Here is a 20,420-nt window from a genome sequence, read left to right as displayed (position 1 = left end):
TTCAGCCACCGACCTTCGGGTAAGCGTACTCCAAGGCGGCCTTCGAGACACACGACAACACAAAATCGTCGAGCAGAAATTGATAGCCAAGTTCGGCACCCATGAGGATGGCCTCAACCGGGATCTTGGGTTCATGTCACGCTACACGTAACCCCACCAGCGAACAAAAGTTAACTGTTTTTAACATGACAGGTCAATTGCTGTCTTTTCCTTCCGGATGTTTCTATGTTTCTGCCTCTTTTTTTTGTTCTGGCCGTTTGTATATTCGGTGGCCCTGTAGGTAACACCTATCTGTCTGAACACTTTGGTTGCCTTGGCAACGGGCAGTTGAAAAGACTATCTAATCACCAGTTATTGTTCTGTGATTTATAAATGCGAGAGGTTCGAGGATTTCTTGACATTCACCTGAGGAAGGAGGAAGCCTCCGAAAGCTTGTGAATTTTAAAATAAAATTGTTGGACTATAACTTGGTGTTGTAAAATTGTTTACAAGTAATAAATTGAAGCATGCGTGGATCATGGCATTGGTGCATTAAGCTCTCCCAATTCACTCGTGCACAGCCATAAAAATCTAGAGCCTTTCTTTAGAAAGCAGTCTCCGATTGACCTATAAGTATGGCAGTAGATAACAAGATGAATTTACATTGTGTGGTACATTCCAGACCGCACAGTTATGTACGAATGGTTGTTTGACAGTTGTAAATTCACCTGTCATTTCTGACTCTGAAACTTTCCTGATGTCTGGAAAGGGTCTGTACAGGCCAGAAAACAAACATAGCTGGTACAGGCAAGCTGGGCCGGTCTGCCTAACCGCAACGTGAACAAGAAAACGACAGCCAGTACCACCAGGCGCAGCTCGTAGAGTTACAGCAATTGAAGTTTTTTCTCATCATTTATACTGTTTGATTCATTGCCACTTCTTTTCCATGAATGCCAGCCTTGGAGTTCTGTTCCCCTCTACGTTGTGATTTTAATCTGTCTACTCCTTTTCAGATGCTGTGCATTTCTAGCATTTTGATTTTCTTTTTCCTCCAGATTTACAGCTTTTTTTTAAATTTGCAGTATTTATATTTGTTGTCTCCAGAGAAACTTGGGCAATTGCTTTTTGAAGTGGTTTTTCACTGCTCCAAAAGTAGCAGTGCTATCTCATTTAACTTGCAGCACTGCCTTTAAAGTTAGCTGTAATGTAAAGAGGCATTTTTTCCTGTACAAAAGAACTTCCAATGTTTGTGTTCATGTGCTTGCCATCTAATTAGATACTTGGTAAATTCTAGCTAATAGCTGTCTGCTCCCATTTTGCAGGAGTTTGTTTGCTAAGAAGCTCAAAGATTCCATACCACTGGACCAGAGCGCTCAAGGCTGGAAATTGTTTGGGAGAATACCTACGAAGGAAAGCCCTCACAAAGATTCCAAGAAGGTTCAGCAGGTACTTAGTTGTAATTAGTAGTGATATACAGAACCATGTTGTGTAAAGTCAATATCTCTGTTGTCCCTGCTGAGGGTGTGCAAATTGTTAAATTTACACAGAACACTTAATCATTATTGTAGCTAGTTTCTCAATAGGGGTTCTTTAACATTTTTTGGTACTTAACAAACTTTAACCTTTTTATTGTATTAAAAAGAAAACAATTGTGTAGAGCCTCAAATTTGAGGCCATAATTGCATGTTTTGTGTGCTTATTTTTTTTTGTTTAAATATTTTACTTAATGGGATTTTTACAAAAAATGTTCTGGGGCTCTGAGGAGGAAATTTTGTTTTTTTTTCATACCCTTCATGCAAACGGGAACGTTTTTTTTTCTCTGGGGAGTAAGGATGAGGAACTTGGGAGTAAAAATTCCACTGTGCTATTCCTGCCAGTAGCACATGTTGCAAAATTTGCAGACTCCAGCCCAAGTCCTTTTTAAATAAAGCTTTGTTTATAAATTTGGATATTTTTGTATATTGAAAACTGCATTTGTGTTGAGCTCAGAATGTGCGTCTGATGGCACTCTTCAGTGTTCCTGAGATATTATGCAGGAGTGAGGAGGAAGGCAAAGTAAGCACATACCTTCTGTTTTGTGTCACTGGTGTTTAGTTGTTGGGTGAGTTGATAGCTTGTTGTTAAGAACAAAATAAACTTTAAACACTGCAGAGGAATGCTATGTTTGGGGAAGGGAGGGATCAGAGTTCTAGTGCAGATTATTGCATTGACCCAATAGAATTCTCATGTTTGTTGGCAGAGTTTCTTGGTGAAATGTTGTTCTATGACTGTATTGGGATGAATTACTAGGTAAATTACCATTCAAAGACTAGTAGAAATTGAGGTTGCCAGCCACTGAGCAGCCAGCATTCAGTTTTGCAGAATTTTATTTACACAGTAGAATGCAACCAGCTGCACCCTGTTGTGCAAAGGAAAGTTATACAGCAGCATTTTAAATATTTTTTAACAAAGCTGGGTAAATGGTGCAAACTTGCATTCTCCCACTCCATGGTTCAATGCTGAAGTTGAATGAATGTACTTTTTAAAGCAGCATGGTTTTTATCCCAAGGGAAGGAGAATCGCCAAGCAGTTGTCATCTTTGGCAAGCTTTTTAAAAAAGCACACTTTCATAAAGAATAGTTCCTCTTTTAAAAAAAAATAGTTTGCTATCAAAGTGAGGGGCTTTGGCACTGAGAATTGGAGCATCTTTTAACATTAAGCTTGCCCAGATGAGGTATGGCATAGCCAGATACAAACTATACCTCAGCCAACCTCAACCTAATCTCAATGCCCCTACTGCAGTAGTGTGATTTATTTTTTTTGCTTCCTGAAGGGTGAATGCCTTGATCCTGGAACTATGGGATGAGATAAGAATGGCTATTGATAAGGGGCCAACTACAGTAATTGGAGATTTCAACTTACCAAAAGTTGACAGGGACAATAATGCCCCTACTGGTAAGACAGGAAAGGGATTTCTACAGTCAATGGAAGACTGTGTTATGGCTGTTTGTAAAAGAGCCAACAAGTGGAGAAAACATCCTAGATTTGATTGAGTGATAGTGACGATCAAATCTCCAACAAAAAGGTGGGTCAGGCCTTAAGTACCAGTGATCATAATGTGGTCACATTTCACATAAGAATTGGACAAGTTTCTAAAATGCAAATTTTAAGAGGACCAATTCTAAGCACTTGAGAAGTCTTGTCCTCGTGGGCTGGAAGGTTTGAACACGGCTAGGAGAGTGGAGGAACTGTGGAGTTCCTTCAAGGAGATGATTCTGAATGCAATGGACTGATGTGTACCCATGCAAAGCAAAGGTAGTATGCTTAAAGGCACTTCTGTCTGGTTAAATGGGACCACCAAGCAACTCCTAAAGAAGGGGAAAAAAGCATTTAAGACCATGAAGGAAAATGGCATGGCATCAAGACGGATTCAATACCAAAAGGCTTGCCCAGAGTCTAAAAAGGGCATCAAAATGGCAAAGAAAAATGTTGAATTGAATATGGCAAGAGAAGTGAAGGATAAGAAGTTTTGCAGTTATATTAAGAGAAAAAGAAGGGGGAATGTATTGGGGTCAGTTAAAGTAGGATTGGATGAGGGCATGAGATGCTACACAGGGCGCAAAAGTGCTAAATAAGTTTTTTGCCTCCGTTTGATCTGCAAAGGGAACTAGAGAGTGTTGCAGAGGCGAGCTGTGACACTATTCACGTTACTACCAGCATGGTTGCCGAACAGCTGTGCAAACTTGAGGTGAGTAAAGCTCGGGCCAGATAAGATGCATCTGGATTCGTAAGGAAATAAGGGAGGAAATTGCAGGAACTCAGGCACAAATTTTCCAGAAATCACTGAATACAGGGGAGATGCCTGGAGACTAGAGAAGACTGATATTACTCCTATTTGTGAAAAGGTAACAAAAGTGACTCAGGAAACTAGAGACCAGTGAGTTTGACATCCATTATGGGTAAAGTAACGGAAACCCTTATTAAAGGTAAGATCATGAAGCATCTGGATAGAAATAAAATCACTAAAGATTGCCAATATGGGTTCACGAAGGGGAGGTCTTGCCTCTCTAATTTACTGGTCTTCTTTGAAGATGTGACAAAGGAGCTTGATAGGGGTATGGCAGTCGATGTGGTATATTTGGATTTCAGTTCCTCTGGAAAGGCTGGTACTGAAAATAAAGAAAGTGGAAATATTTTAAAATGGGTACGTAATTGGTTGACCGATAGAACCCAGAGGGTAGTCGTACAGGGATTGTCATCATCCTGGGAGAATGTTACTAGTAGGGTTTTAGCACCTCTTCTGTTCAATATCTTTATAAATGATCTGGAGCTAGGAGTCAAAAGCACAATGGCTAAATTTACAGATGATACAAAGCTTAATGAAGGCGATGAACAGAAGGATTTGCGTGACCCAAACTCCCAACAAAAGGCCTTTATAGCTAATAGAAGATACTTTACTCCTTTAGGATTGACTCAATTTTAATGTGGAATCAAGAGGTGAAAGAAGAATCCAACCATGCCAATATACTGGGCAATCAAGTCCTCAGCTGTATCTCTTTATCTGTGACTCTTTAATGGATTTTGATCATGCACACTCTGTCATTGTAGGAGAAGCAAATGGGAGTGTAGGACAAATTTGGGCTATTAATACATTTTTGCTTGGAGTTAGTTCTGCATGCTTAAAAAAAATGCATAATAAAGTGACTTCTGGAAGGCGTGGAAATGAAGTGCATTACTAAGCAAAAATGAAATCTAATTGCATAGGTCGGACAGGATGACATGGTCATCAAAAGTTATGAGAGATTATATTGCACCAAATGCAACAGTTGTTAAACCTCAATTTTTGAAACGTTTTTTTTTCCTCTTGTGTATTTTTATGCTATGCTTCATTCCTTGGTGGACAGGCAGCTTGCCTGCAAGCCTCCATGGTATGCCATAATTGAAGGATACATATCATTACATGACAGTTTTTTCCTCTCTACTTGCCTGGGATGGCACCTCAAACCTGGAGCTCATTGTGTGCAGGACTGTGGTGTACAGACTTGCAGTCAGGCACCTTGAAATGGTTGAAATAGTTCTACCGATATTCAGTGTTATTTTGTTAGGTTTAGACTCTATTCTGGGCATCAATTTTAATAGTGCTTACAATAAGGAGCTTGCACTGATAAGTTTGATTTGTTCTCTGCTCAGTTCCCACTTTTCCCAGCTGAGAAGGGGAAAAAAGGGCAGCATCATGCAGCCTGGATGTTAATTTGCAGCTCCTAGCATTCTGCTAAAGTGCGAATTGGTAGAAGGGGTCTGCTCATCCTTTTAACACCAATAAGAAGTCCAAGCAATCTGAAGAACCGGCTTAGTTAAAATAAAAAGTAATGCTTACATAACTCCTGGAAAGTGAGTTTTTAATGCCAGAAATTATTGAGCACTCTTATAGCCCTATTTTTTAAAAAGTGCTAATAAGCTCCTGTGGTGAATGCCTGATAATGTTCACTTTTCATTTCTGGTGATGGGGCTTGTTTTGTGTATTTGAACAAAGTCACAAGTATTGAGATTTAATTTACAGATAAAGCACTACCAGAATACCTATTCAGACTCGAAACAAGTATTCTTTACAGGTGGACGAATTCAACTTCTGCACCATATTGAAAGCTCCCAATCGTCATACAGACCTCTGATCCTGCTGTTGTTTCTCTTCCTCTAGCCACACATCTCTCAAAGTCCCTCTAAAGAAATGGGAGTTTCTTGGTCTCATTCACCTGATTTGGAAACATCATTCTGATGTTTGAATCTTTGGTCGTGTCTTCCAGCTCCTCTGCAGAAATCATGCCAAATGCTAATTTGGACAAAATAATTATTTTTGCGGTTTTTTTTTGAGCTGTCCTCATTCTCTTCCCCCTCCCCAACCCCACACAACGTGCAGCAGCTTTGGCAAGAGCCTTCTAACAGTTAATTGAAGGAAAAATCCATCTTCAGCCAAATGTTACACTCCTGTTCAAGAAAGGGATATGTATTTCATCTCAGTTTTTACAAAATAAGGTGAAAGTGGCCTGTAGGAGCACCTGAGGAGGATGTGGAAAAGTCACAAATGGAGATGGACTATAAAGGTAACAGTCACCAAGCCCAGAGGGTATGCATTCCAGAATACTGAATATGGGTGAGGCACTAGCCATAATTTTCCAAAAGTCTTCAGAAACTGGAACTGCACAAAGAACTAAAGGGTGCCAAATGTTACACTCCTGTTCAAGAAAGGCATGTCAGAATATAATAGATTAGTTATTCTTACCCTAGTTGTGGGTAAACTTCCAGAGCCCATACTATGGGATGAAATTAATGATTACTTAGAAAGGCATGGACTAATTGGGGACAGTCAGGTATGGGTTTGTAAAGGGCAAACTTAAAACAAGGTCTGAAGTTATGATGGTCTATTGCTTATTGAAGATAGGAGAGAAACCCTGTGGAGGTTTAGGGTAATTTCAGTAGCTAAAATTACATATAATTACATAGATTGTAGAGCGCAGAAACGGGCTATTCGGCCCAACAGGTCCATGCTGGTGTTTATGCTTCACTTCTTCATCTAACCCTATCAGCATATCCTTCTGTTCCTTTCTCCCTGATATGTTTATCTAGCTTCCCCTTAAATGCATCTATGCTAGTCGCCTCAACGACTCCTTGTGGTAGCAAGTTCTACATTCTAACCGCTCTCTGGGTAAAGAAGTTTCTCCCGAATTCCCTATTGGATTTATTAGTGACTATCTTACATTTATAGTGCCTAGTACTGATCTCCCCCGCAAGTGTAAACATCTTCTCTTCATCTACCCTATCAAACCCTTTCATAATCTTAGACCTTTATCAGGTGACCCCTCATTCTTTTTTCTAGAGAAAAAAGCCCTAGCTTGCTCAATCTTTCCTGCTAGATATATCCTCTTAGTTCTGGTATCATCCTAGTAAATCTTTTTTGCACTTTCTCCAATGCCCCTATATCCTTTTTATAATATGGAGACCAGAACTGTTCACAGTACTCCAAGTGTGGTCTAAGGTTCTATACAAGTTTACACATAACTTCTCTGCTTTTCAATTCTATCCCTCTAGAAATGAACCCCAGTGCTTGTTTTCTTCTATGGCCTTATTAACCTGCATCGCTATTTTTAGTGATTTGTGAGATCAATGGAATGGTTGATTTGTTTCTTCCTGGCCACCTTAAGTGCAAGGAGTTGGGACGTGCCTGTGAGAGTGATCTAAAATTCAAAAGCCAAACAAATCTAGAGGGTAGAAATGTGATTATTTAAAATATAAAAGCAAGGGGATGATGCTGAATTTGTGCAAGATGTTAATTGGGTCACACTGGAGTACTGCACACACTTCTGGGTATCCCTTTGTAGGAGCGTTATTGGAGACACGGTAAAGCTATAGCAAAGTTTCAGTAGATTGATGCTCAAAATAAGAGGTTACAGTTATAAAGATAACTCTAAAATTGGGGCTTTTTCAATGGAATGGAGAAGATATTGAGAGGATTAATCATTTCTGTTGGTTGGTGGTGAATCAGTAACAAGGGGGCATTATTATGAGACGAATGGAATAAATGAGAAGAATTTTCTTTTTACACAGGAAGGTTATTAGAACATGGATTGCTTTAGTATAAGTGGCTTTGATGCAGAAGCTATAATTGCATTTAAAAAGGAAACATTTAAAAGAATACAGAAAAAGGGCAGAGGAATGAGGTTAGAGTAAACAGCTCCAATTGAAGAACTAGTACCAACATGGACACAATGGGCTGAATGACTGCCTCCTGTGCTATAATTTCTATGATTCTATACGATCACTAATGTATATAAAATAATTTGTTTCTTAGTGATTGCTTTAGGCATGTTACTGTTTGTGATGCATTTGATAAAGGTTTAATGATGTGACTGTATGAACAGAATTTTTTTGAATTACTACACTTTATATAGCAGGCTTTTTTAATTTAAAAGTTAAATCTGTCAGTTGTATCTTACCAAACTTTCTTTTTTTATGATAAAAATCTGTTTAATCTATTTATTTAATTTTACTGATTTTTAAAAAGGGTAAATTTCAATTCTAACTTGGCGTTCTCTAGCAGGTATTCTGAAATGTGTTGTGGCAAAATCCAAATGCTATTTTCTATTAAAAAATCTATCCAATGGATGTCATTGCTACTTACTGAATGGCACCAATGATAGAATGACATTGTGCAGATCTGCTCTGTCTGTGCTATATAATGTATCTATTTTGAATCATAATTCTATAGAAATGATATTGACCATAATATAATTTTAATTTTACCTAAATGTTCTGCAGAAAAGTAGGGTGGATGGTGGTCTATAGATCTCCAAATCTACTGTAAATAAATTGTAGGATTCTGAGATAATTACTTGTTCCTGCTCTCTTTCCCACCCCCAAAAAAACTGAAGAAAAATTCAATGAACAGTTACATTACATGAATTGCTTGTAATGATACAGTTGGTAGTTTTTTTTTAAATTCTATTCAGAACAAGGGCCAGTGGTGAAGATGTAGAGAAACCAACTTGTAAAACTGTAAAATTGTTTTACTACTTTTTAAAATTGTGTTGAATTCTTTTTAAGTGAACATTTGAAAATGAAATTGTATTCTGGTACAGTTTCAACTGTGTCAGAAAGGAAAATAATTTTGCAAAGATAGCTTCCTTGCATAGTAAATTTCAGTGGTACATTAATTATAAACCTGCACACATTGTTAATTGGTCAATTTTTGCAATAGTGCATGTGGGCTTTTTTTGGGGCTGTGAAAGGAACAGCCCTCACTTAAATGTGCAGATATTTGGTGCTGAAACTAAGGGGAAATATTTGAGGTAAAAGTACAAAAGGTGCCATTCCCCCCACCTCTCCCCCTCTCCCCCCCCACCTCCAACCAGTGGGATGAGATTTCATCCCCAGCTGGTTACTAGTATTCTTCGGTGTTCACTTGACATCACATAAACATAAAATGAGCCGACTAACTTTTTGATTTATGAAATACCTTTTATAAACCTATGCACTCAGTTAAGGCTTATAATTGTTCAGACAGTTACTGTATACAGGCACCTAATTCAAAATTCTGCTTGATGTTAGGAAAGTTTGGGAGCTCTGATTTTTTTAATCAGTAATAAAATTGCTACAGTTTTTTTTTCCCAAGGAGACCCTTCAATCTGGTCGTTTGATTAAATATTTTCTCTCTCTCATAGGCTAATAATGCCACTGCAGTGGGATTTTAGGTTAATCCTCTGCTGTGTTGCAGTGGTGCATCAGTAATTGTATATAAACCTAGGAGGCCATGTCTAATTCATATGAACCTGAGCTCTTTCCTTGCCATATCGGGCTAAGGCATTACAGGAGAAATCGGAGAGAACTGATTGGACGTTTCCTCTCTGCAGATGATTAATATGGCTGCAGCCCTTTTCCTCACTGACGATGGTTAGCTGCAGACCTCAGTGATTTTATGCTTGCAGTAGTGGGAACTTGGAGAGAGAGAGAGAAGGTCACAACAGATGAGTTAGCTAGCCTGACATGCTGTAGTGTCCTTTGCAGAAAAGCAGTTTGTGCTTTAAGACACATAATGAAGGCTTTTCATTCTTGCACTCCCTTGGATTGTTGTGAGGCCAGCTTTCATGGTAAGTACACACCTTAAAGCTGTGATATTTGAGTGCTCATTCTTTATGCAAGACTCCTTTAGGTTCTGCTTTACTTACAGTCTATATTTCTAATCCGTTTGATGCCTATGCATATTTTTTGATGTAGCTTTTCTTCCTGTAGTTGTTCTCTGCACACATTGTGAACAATGATGAAGAATCATGCTGTAGCTGGCGCTGTGCTTTCAGCTTGATTTCACATAGACGTGCATCTTGATCTGCTCTTCTGACTTACATGGGGAGGGAGCTTTTGTGATGCTGAAAGAAATGGCACTGCTCGAATGTGTGGAGAAAAAGTCGTTAGCTCTAGGATTACTTTATCATATAAAATGGCTTTAATTATTGAATTATACTCTTTTCAGCAGGGTACCATATGTATTTTTTTTAATTGAACTTGATAGCCAATGACCAAGTGCATGTGTTGCCTTACCATGTGAAATAGTCATTTTGTAGCATATTTGGTTCAAATTAAATTCACATTTTTCCTTCTCCACACTGCTGTGTTCAGTACTTCAAGTTTTACTGAAAAAAAATATAAAATTTACTATAATGTATATAGCTAACCTGTATAACGACCATTTAACAATTTAAGTTTTTATTCCCATGCTTCTGTAGGTGAAAGAAGGTTGCTGTGTGTTTAAAGGGGAAATCTGGTAGATTTAATAGTAGTGTTGACGTAGATTGTTTACTTCAACAGGGGGCAGTCTTGTATATGTGCAAACATTTTTTTTATTTTGTGGGAGGATAAAGAGGGAAGATACAATAGGATACACAGTATTTGGAAATTAGTATGCTTTTAAATGTAGTTCAGAACCAAATTTGTAGAATGGAGAATAGATTAGTTAATCAGATGCCATTGTAAATATTGAAGCACAGTTATGTCTGTGGCAGGTGTGTGAATAAATCTATTTTTAGTTACATATTCTGGTTTTGCACGAATAGTGAAAGTATATCTCATCTTGAAACTGCTCAGCTTTAAGCAAAATATTGAACACTATACAGCTCGTAAGAATAAGTACACTAGGCTTAATATTTGTAAAGAATCAATTTTTTGTAATGCAGAATGTTGAGATCAAATTGATCAGTTTGATAGACAAAATATTTGGACAATCCTGATTCAAATGCATTGTATAGATTTTCATTGAGACAGTAGTGTATTTTAATTCAGCTGAGTAGGTAACTTTGGAATGATTTAATGTCTTGCAACCTGTCAAGGATAATTTCAGCTTTTAGAAAAGATTGGCTGTGGTCGTAGATTTTGACAAAGCCACTCGGTCGGTCTCTTGGGAGCTATTTTATAAATGAGAAGTGGGTTGTGCCCAAGCTGATTAGCCATGAACAGAAAGGTATCTTTAGATTAGAACAGGAAATTAGGAGTTGGCTATATCTATTGAGTTTTTTAAAAACTGTTATCATTGCTGAGATGTGCAGTTTTGAAGGTTTTGAGGGAAATGTGGTCACTACAGGCAATTTCCTTTTTATCTGTGTTTCTTTGCTTTAGGTAATAAGAAGGCTGCAGAATGGGAGTTTGTCTGCCATCTGGATATTTACATCTCAGTTCTCCAATAACATGAAGTCTATAGGTTTCTGCTTGCAGTCTTGCTGAAGTAATGGGGGAGATGCAACTAGTACAGCCATTAAGGTTTCACAGTCCAGCACCCTAAATGGCTGAGTGAGTAAGTGCACCATGTAATGAGGCATATGGAGCAGAAGGTCCCAGGTTTGATTCCTGTGCTGAGTTAACTGTGCTTGGCCAGGCAATAATGGTGGCACAATCTGGGTTTCTGCTCCTGATTGTTACCCTATGATCTGTGCTGGAAAGTATGTTTGTGGGTGTTTGAGGAAAAAGATCAGGCTCTATTTTGCCTTTCTGATTCTTATCAAGAAGTCAGAAGCTGTATTCCCAAACATAAATACTTAATTTAGACAATCTTTTGGTTTTGGCACTGCTCTCACAATAACTGGTGTTATAATTTATAAATAGATGTAAGTAATTGCTCAGCATGCAGACCAGATGATACTGTTCCAGGAATTTGTGTCTAATTTGTAAGCAACTTCAGTATAGCAGTTCACCTTGCTACATCCTTTTTGTTAAAATTAACCATTGTACTTCAGAGGTTCAGCATGACCAGGTGAAATCCTTATGCATAACATGAGCTGCCAATCCTTCTAAAATATCCTGTGCTCTTTTAGCTTAAAGTGAATCAATTAACATTTCAAATGTAAATTGTGGACCATTATCTGAAAAATTGATATCCATTCCATGCTGTCTAAATTTGTCAATGTTGTCCGTGTAGTCAATTTCCCAGTAACTTGAATAGTAATCAGTGGTCAAATAGTCATTACCAGCTAAAAATAATTGGTTCCATTTTCTGACTGCAGCCGATTGTGTATTTCATGAGAGATCAGAGTAATCTTTTTCTTCAGTTCCTACTCGAACATCACATTTCTTTGTTAGTTCTTGTTTCACTCTTGGCCGTAGACATGTTTGTGTGTTCATCCCAAGCAATCTTTTATTCCACTGTGAGGTGGATACAATGAAGTATGTCCTTTCTCAATGTCTTCAGGTTAGTTTCTCATTATCCTGTAAATAGGAAGTCATTCTGGATACTGAGTTGATCTCTAAAATAAAAGAATGGATTGATTAATGATGCAGGAGGACATAGATAGAACAATCAAAAAAATGGCAGAGGTATTTAATGAGTACTTTGCATTAGTCTTTACTAAAGAGAAGGGTGTCAGAGAGAAGAATCCTGAAGTGGTTGAAGCTGAGATGTGTGATATTGTGATGGATAAAAGAAAAATTTTAGATACTTTCTGCAGCTGAAAGTTCAGCTAAGGGAAAGCAAGACACCAGGGCCTGATGATATACATAATAGGACCCTGAAGCAGTTGAGGGAGGAAATTACAGAGGCCCTAGAAATTGTATTTCAGGATGGTTTTGAGTGTAGATGTGCCAGATGACTGGGGAGTGGCCAATGTAGTACCCATTTTTAAAAAGGGAGGCAGTGCTAATCTGGGTAATTACAGGTCAGTTAGTTTAACATTGGTGATGGGGAAAATGTTTAGAGACTTCAAAGATAATTTAAGGAAAATGGACAATCCTGCTTGACAATCCTCAGAATTTCATGAGGTCACAGACATGGTAGATGGGGGCAATGTAGTGTTCATGGACTTTACGAAAGCCTTTGACGTGGTATCACATACGAATGAGATTATTAGAGAAGATTAAGATGTGTGGAATTAAGGGAAGGCTAGCAAACTAGATTAAAATTGGTTAGAAGAGAGAAAACAGTAGAAGTTAGGACAGTTTTTCAGAGTGGTTAGACGTGGGTAGTGGTGTCCCTCAGGGTTCATTTCGGGGCCTGGAGGGAGTGGTTTGAAATTTGCAAGTGATACCAAAATAGGAGGTATAGTTAATTCTTTAGAAAACCAAAGGAAACTGCAGAGAGATATTGAGAAGATGGGGGAATAAGCTAAAAAGTACCAGATGGAATTTAATGTCAGTAAGTATAAGGTGATCCATTTTGGTAAAAGAAATAACAGCAGTAATTATATTTTGAATGGAAGTAGGCTCGGTGCTGTGGAAGAGCAGGGACTTGGGGTACAGGTTCACAGAATATTAAAGGCCGTATCTCTGGTTGACAAGGCTGTAAAAAAAAAATAATCTCATATCTCAAAGGGTATAGAATATAAAAGCCAAGAGGTAATAATGAGCCTATATAAAACCTTAAGACCTCAGAGTACTGTGTGCAGTATTGGGCTCCACACTCTTAAAAGGATATTGAAGCTTTAGAGAGGGTACAATGCAGATTCGCTAGGGTGCTACCTAGCATGACGAAATACAAATACGAAAAAGGACTTGAAAAATTGGGGCTTTTTCGTTAGAACAATGCAGATTACAGGTCGATATAACAAGTTTTTTAAATTATGAAAGGGTGGGACAGGATAGATAGAAGCAGACTGTTTCCATTAGTTGAAGGATCAAGAACGAGGGGCCATAGATACAAGATTGAATGCAAGAAATTTAGAACAGATGTGGGAAAAGGGTGGGTAAATGTAATTAGTGTTATTTGTGCATGGGCGGTAAATGCCGACGTAAACTGGGCCGAATGACCTGTTTCCTTGCTGTAAATTTTATGCTAATGGGCGAGGATAATTGACTGGTAGCAGATACATTTAAATGCAGAAAAAATTAAGTAAATTTTCAATTTCAGAATTGAGAAATGGTAGGGTTTTAAATTGAGTGGAGGAACTCTTGAGTAGAGTGAGATCTTGGTTTGGAGATGAACAGGTTATTCAAGGTACAAGTAGATAAAGCTGTAAAAAGGTTAACTAAATCCCTGCTTTTATATCTAGAGGAATAGAATTAAGAAAAGTATGGAGGTAATGAATTTGTACAAGATCGCATTTAGGCTGCGTTTAGAGCATTGTGCACAGCTTTGGGCAACCCATAATCTGAACTAAATAAGTGATTTAAAACGTGCAGCATAAGTTTCCTCGGACATTACCAAGGATTAGAGGTTACAGTTATGAAGAGAGGCTTGAAGTTGGGGTTTTTTTCACTGGAGCTAAGCAGGTTAATGGCTGAACAGTTTGAGGCTTTCATGAATGGTTATGATAGAATAAATAGTGATAGATTGTTTCATGATTGGTCATCAAAATGATAGTGTGCAAATTTAAGATAATTACAAAAATAATTAAGGGGGGGTAGTTAGAAAAAAATCTTTATGCAGTGATTGAAATGTAGACTTCTCAGCTACGAGCCTTTGTTTAAGCAGTGTACATAAATTCTTTTAAAAGGTAGCTGCCTGATATTCAAGGGTATTGTGAGCAGGGAAGTGGGACTAATGTAGGTGAGTCATGGAGAGGAAAATACTGGTGCAGGTTTGATGGACTGAATGGCTCGTTTTAGTGCTATTTCATTGTATTATGTTGTGGTGTCATAGGTGAGGATAGAAGAGGGAGATAGGAGCAGGCAGTTTGTGGCTGACAAGAATTGGGGGTTGCACCTGAGCTCCTGGATGATCCTGCAGTTGTAGAAAACTTTGGCTGCAGACGGGGTGGGGGGGGACCACCTGGGCAACAGTGACCATGACATTATACAGTTTCAATTGGCTGGTAGAACCAAAGGTACTGAAAATCTGAAAAACTCGTACCAGATTTCAAAAGGGCAAACTTCACTAAAATGGCAGGTGATTTGGAACGGGTTAATTGGCTAACCCTACTGGGTGATGGTGAGAGTGATGTAGAATACAAATGGACAGTTTTTAAGAACAAGATTTTAAAAATGTGGAAGACAAATATGTACCCATAGTCAAAAGAAGGGAGTGTGGTAAGAAAAAGCCATGGCGGCTGACTAGTCGTGTACAAAGACAAATAAGGTGTAAACAAAAATGTTTCTACAATCTAAAGGCATCTAATACTCAACTTAACAGTTAAGTACAAAGAACAGCTAAAGAAAACAAAGGCTGATATTAGATCAGCTAAAGGGATAATGGAAAAGGGGATTGTAGACAATTGTGAAAGTAATGGGAAAAGTTTTATCAATTATGTGGAGAGTCAGAGAATTCTTGAAGGATGCTCGACAGGTTACAAAGGACCCGTGGTATGGCGGAAATATTAAATGAGTACTTTTGCGTCGGTCTCCGCTTTTAAAGATGATGTTCCACTGTTACAATTTAATAATAGTAATAAAACTAGCAATATTAACATAGATGGACATACTATTTTAGATAGAATTAAGAACCTGAAAACCGAGCAACTGAGCCAGATAATATCCACCAGAGGGCCCTCGGAGATGGTACATGTGCTGTGTGAGCCTCATGCCTGTATTTTTAATAGCTCAATGCACTCTGGGACAGTTCCCGTAGACTGAAAGGAGGCTAACGTTGACTGCATTTTTTTTTAAAAAGACAAGACTGACCGGGTAACTATAGGCCCATCAGTTTGACATCAGTAATAGGAAAAATGCTTAAGGAAATCATTAGGGACGTAATATATGATTACTTGGATAGAGAGGGACATATTAGGGACACCCAACATGGCTTCAAAAAAGGGTCATGTCTTACAAATTTGATTATACTTTTTGAAGAAGTTACCAAGATGGTGGATGAGAGAAGCCCAGGAGACATTGTCTACTTAGACTTCCAAAAAGCTTTTGACAAGGTACTGCATAAGAGGCTTCTCTACAAGAATGAAGCCTCTGGTATTAGTGGTAACATAGTGAGCTGGAGTGAGAACTGTCTGGAAGGCCTTAGGCAGAAAGTAGTTATAGATGGAGCTGGATCTGTTTGGAGACCGGTCACCAGTAATAAGCCCGCAGGGATACGTGTTGGGACCGTTGGTCTTCGCTATTTTTATTCATGATCTAGATGTAGGTGTTTGGAGCATGACCTGCAAATTTGCACATGATACCAAGATCGAAATGCAAGTGTTAGGACTGTAGACGATGTTCGACTGCTTCAGGCGCATCTTGATGTGTTGGGGGATTGGGTTTGTGATTGGCAAATGATGCAGTGTTATGCATATGGTCAGGGTAAATGCTCAACATACATACACCCTTCAAGGAAAAGCATTAGAGCAGGTGAAGAGAGAGAGATCTGGACGCTCTAGTGCATAGATCTCTAAAGGTTCAGAAGCAATGCTGTGAAGCAATAACTAAAGCGAATAGGGTGTTGGGGTGTACTTATAGGACAGTTGACCGTAAGACAAAGCATAATATTTTGTCCATGTACAAGACCTTGGTCAGGCCTCAGTTGGAATACCATGTCCAGATTTGGCCGTCTCACATGGTGGGTGATAGTGAGGCTTCGAAAAGGGTGCAGAAGAGGGCCACTAGACTCATCCCCAGTTTAAAGAATCTTCATTATCAATATAGGCTAAAAGAGCTGGGACCCTACATTTTAGAGAAGCATAGACTTTGGGGTGATCTGATCGAGGTTAATAAGATGAAGAAGGGATCAGATGGTGTTCGAGTTGACAGTTTGTTCCAATTAAATAGATTAGGGAGGATCAGGGGTCACAATTTTAAGTTGCGTAAGACCAGATCTAGGTTTGACGTCATAAGAACATAAGAACATAAGAAATTGGAGCAGGAGTAGGCCAATCGGCCCCTCGAGCCTGCTCCGCCATTCAATAAGATCATGGCTGATCTGATCCCAACCACAAATCTAAAGAACACAAGAAGTAGGAGCAGGACCCGGCCACACAGCCCCTGGGCCCTCTCCGCCACCCACAGGGCATTGACCGATCCGAACTCAGCTTCATGTCCAATTTCCTGCCCGCTCCCCATAACCCCTAATTCCCTTTACTTCTAGGAAACTGTCTATTTCTGTTTTAAATTTATCTAATGATGTAGCTTCCACAGCTTCCTGGGGCAGCAAATTCCACAGACCTACCACCCTCTGAGTGAAGAAGTTTCTCCTCATCTCAGTTTTGAAAGAGCAGCCCCTTATTCTAAGATTATGCCCCCTAGTTCTAGTTTCACCCATCTTTGGGAACATCCTTACTGCATCCACCCGATCAAGCCCCTTCACAATCTTATATGTTTCAATAAGATCGCCTCTCATTCTTCTGAACTCCAATGAGTAGAGTCCCAATCTACTCAACCTCTCCTCATATGTCCGCCCCCTCATCCCCGGGATTAACCGAGTGAACCTTCTTTGTACTGCCTCGAGAGCAAGTATGTCTTTTCTTAAGTATGGAGACCAAAACTGTATGCAGTATTCCAGGTGCGGTCTCACCAATACCCTATATAACTGCAGCAATACCTCCCTGTTTTTATATTCTATCCCCCTAGCAATAAAAGCCAACATTCCGTTGGCTTTCTTGATCACCTGCTGCACCTGCATACCAACTTTTTGATTTTCTTGCACGAGGACCCCCAGATCCCTTTGTACTGCAGTACTTTCCAGTCTCTCGCCATTAAGAAAATAACTTGCTCTCTGATTTTTCCTGCCAAAGTGCATAACCTCACATTTTCCAATATTATATTGCATCTGCCAAATCTCCGCCCACTCACCCAGCCTGTCTATATCCCCCTGCAGGTTTTTTATGTCCTCCTCACTCTCTACTTTCCCTCCCATCTTTGTATCATCTGCAAATTTTGATATGTTGCACTCGGTCCCCTCCTCCAAATCGTTAATATAGATTGTAAAGAGTTGGGGACCCAGCACCGACCGCTGTGGAACACCACTGGTTACTGGTTGCCAGTCCGAAAATGAACCATTTATCCCAACTCTCTGCTTCCTGTTCGATAACCAATCCTCCACCCATGCCAGAATGTTACCCCCAATCCCGTGATTTTTTATCTTAAGTAATCTTTTATGTGGCACCTTGTCGAATGCCTTCTGGAAGTCTAAATACACTACATCCACTGGTTCCCCTTTATCCACCCTGTACGTTATGTCCTCGAAGAACTCAAGCAAATTTGTCAGACATGACTTCCCCTTCATAAAGCCATGCTGACTTTGTCCTATTAAATTATGCTTATCTAAATGTTCCGTTACTGTCTCCTTAATAATAGACTCCTAAATTTTACCCACCACAGATGTTAAGCTAACTGGCCTATAATTTCCAGCCTTCTGCCTACTACCCTTTTTAAATAACGGTGTTACATTAGCAGTTTTCCAATCTGCCGGGACCTCTCCTGAGTCCAGGGAATTTTGGAAAACTATCACCAAAGCATCCACAATCCCTACTGCCACTTCCCTCAAGACCCTAGGATGGAAGCCATCAGGTCCAGGGGATTTATCCGCTTTGAGTCCCATTATTTTACTGAGTACCATCTCCTGAGTGATTTTAATCGTATTTAGCTCCTCCCCCCGTAGAGTCCCCTGTTTGTCCAGTGTTGGGATATTCTTAGTGTCCTCTGCTGTAAAGACTGAAACAAAATATTTGTTCAGCATTTTTGCCATCTCCATGTTTCCCACCATTAATTTCCCGGTCTCATCCTCTAAGGGACCTACGTTTGCCTTAGCCACCCTTTTTCTTTTTATATAACTATAGAAACTCTTGCTATCTGTTTTTATATTTTTTGCTAATTTCTTTTCATAATCTAACTTCCTTCTTAATCAATCCTTTAGTTACTTTTTGCTGTCTTTTGAAGAATTCCCAATCTTCTATCCTCCCACTAAGTTTGGCTACCTTATATGTCCTTGGTTTTTAGTCGGATACTATCCTTGATTTCTTTACTTAGCCACGGATGGCTGTCATTTCTTTTACACCCTTTTTTCCTCAGTGGAATATATTTATTTTGAAAGTTGTAAAATAACTCCCTAAATGAACACCACTGCTCATGTACCGTCTTACCCTTTAATCTATTTTCCCAGTCCACTTTAATCAATTCCGCTCTCATACCATCATAGTCTCCTTTATTCAAGCTCAGTACGCTTGTTTGAGAACCAACCTTCTCACCCTCTAATTGGATATGGAATTCAACCATGTTGTGGTCGCTCATTCCAAGGGGATCCTTAACTAGGACATTATTAATTAATCCTGACTCATTACACAGGACCAGGTCCAAGGTTGCCTGCCCCCTTGTAGGATCAGTTACATACTGCTCAAGAAATCCATCCCTGATGCACTCAATGAACTCGTCCTCAAGGCTGCTCTGCCCAATTTGATTTGTCCAGTTAATATGATAATTAAAATCCCCCATAATTATAGCTGTTCCCTTATTACATGCCCCGACTATTTCCTGATTAATACTTCTTCCAGCAGAGTTGCAACTATTAGGAGGCCTATATACTACACCCACTAATGTTTTTTTCCCCTTATTATTCCTTATCTCCACCCAAACTGTTTCATTATCTTGATGCTTTGTCCCAATATCATTTATCTGTATTACAGTGATTCCTTCCTTTATTAACATAGCCACCCCACCTCCCCTTCCTTCCTGCCTGTCCTTCCTGATTGTTAAATACCCTGGCATATTTAATTCCCAGTCGTTGTCACCCTGCAGCCATGTTTCTGTAATGGCCACAAGATCATACCCATACGTAGTTATTTGTGCCGTTAACTCGTCCATTTTGTTACGAATGCTACGTGCATTCAGATAAAGAACTTTCAAATCTGTTTTGTGACGCTTAGTTCCTGCTTTTTCCTTTTTTAACACTTTACCTATTACTCCATACCTTCTGTCCCTTCCTGTTACGCTTTCCTCTCTCTCCCTGCTCAGGTTCCCAACCCCCTGCCACTTTAGTTTAAACCCTCCCCAACAGCACTAGCAAACACTCCTCCGAGGACAGCGGTCCCGGCCCTGCCCAGGTGCAGACCGTCCGGTTTGTACTGGTCCCACCTCCCCCAGAACCGTTTCCAGTGTCCCAGGAATTTGAATCCCTCCCCCTTGCACCATTCCTCTAGCCACGTATTCATTTGAAATATCCTCCTATTTCTACTCTGACTAGCACGTGGCACTGGCAGCAATCCTGAGATTACTACCTTTGAGGTCCTATTTTTTAATTTACCTCCTAACTCCCTATATTCTGCTTTTAGGACCTCATCCCCTTTTTTACCTATATCGTTGGTGCCTATGTGCACCACGACAGCTGGCTGTTCGCCCTCCCCCTCCAAAATGTTCTGTAGCCGCTCCGAGACGTCCTTGATCCTTGCACCAGGGAGGCAACACACCATCCTGGAGTCTCGGTTGCGGCCGCAGAAACGCCCGTCTACTCCCCTTACAATTGAGTCCCCTATCACTATAGCTCTTTCACTTTTTCCTCCCAGCCTGTGCAGCAGAGCTACCCGTGGTGCCAGGAAGTTGGCTGCTGCTGCCTTCCCCTGATAAGTCATCCCCCACAA

General features: G+C 39.6%; 1 protein-coding gene across 2 annotated transcripts in view; it reads left to right on the top strand.

The window, feature by feature from the left end:
* LOC137328200 (TBC1 domain family member 14-like) overlaps positions 1 to 20,420 on the top strand; it is a 93,275-nt gene that overhangs the window by 33,933 nt on the left and 38,922 nt on the right. For both annotated transcript variants that reach the window (XM_067994319.1, XM_067994320.1), the window contains one exon: positions 1,302 to 1,425. In XM_067994319.1, coding sequence (XP_067850420.1) covers positions 1,302 to 1,425 — 124 coding nt within the window. The remainder of the gene's footprint in view (positions 1 to 1,301; positions 1,426 to 20,420) is intronic.

Source organism: Heptranchias perlo, chromosome 1 (genome assembly GCF_035084215.1).
Source record: "Heptranchias perlo isolate sHepPer1 chromosome 1, sHepPer1.hap1, whole genome shotgun sequence".
NCBI lineage: Eukaryota > Metazoa > Chordata > Chondrichthyes > Hexanchiformes > Hexanchidae > Heptranchias > Heptranchias perlo.
This window is presented reverse-complemented; position numbering and strand designations above follow the sequence as displayed.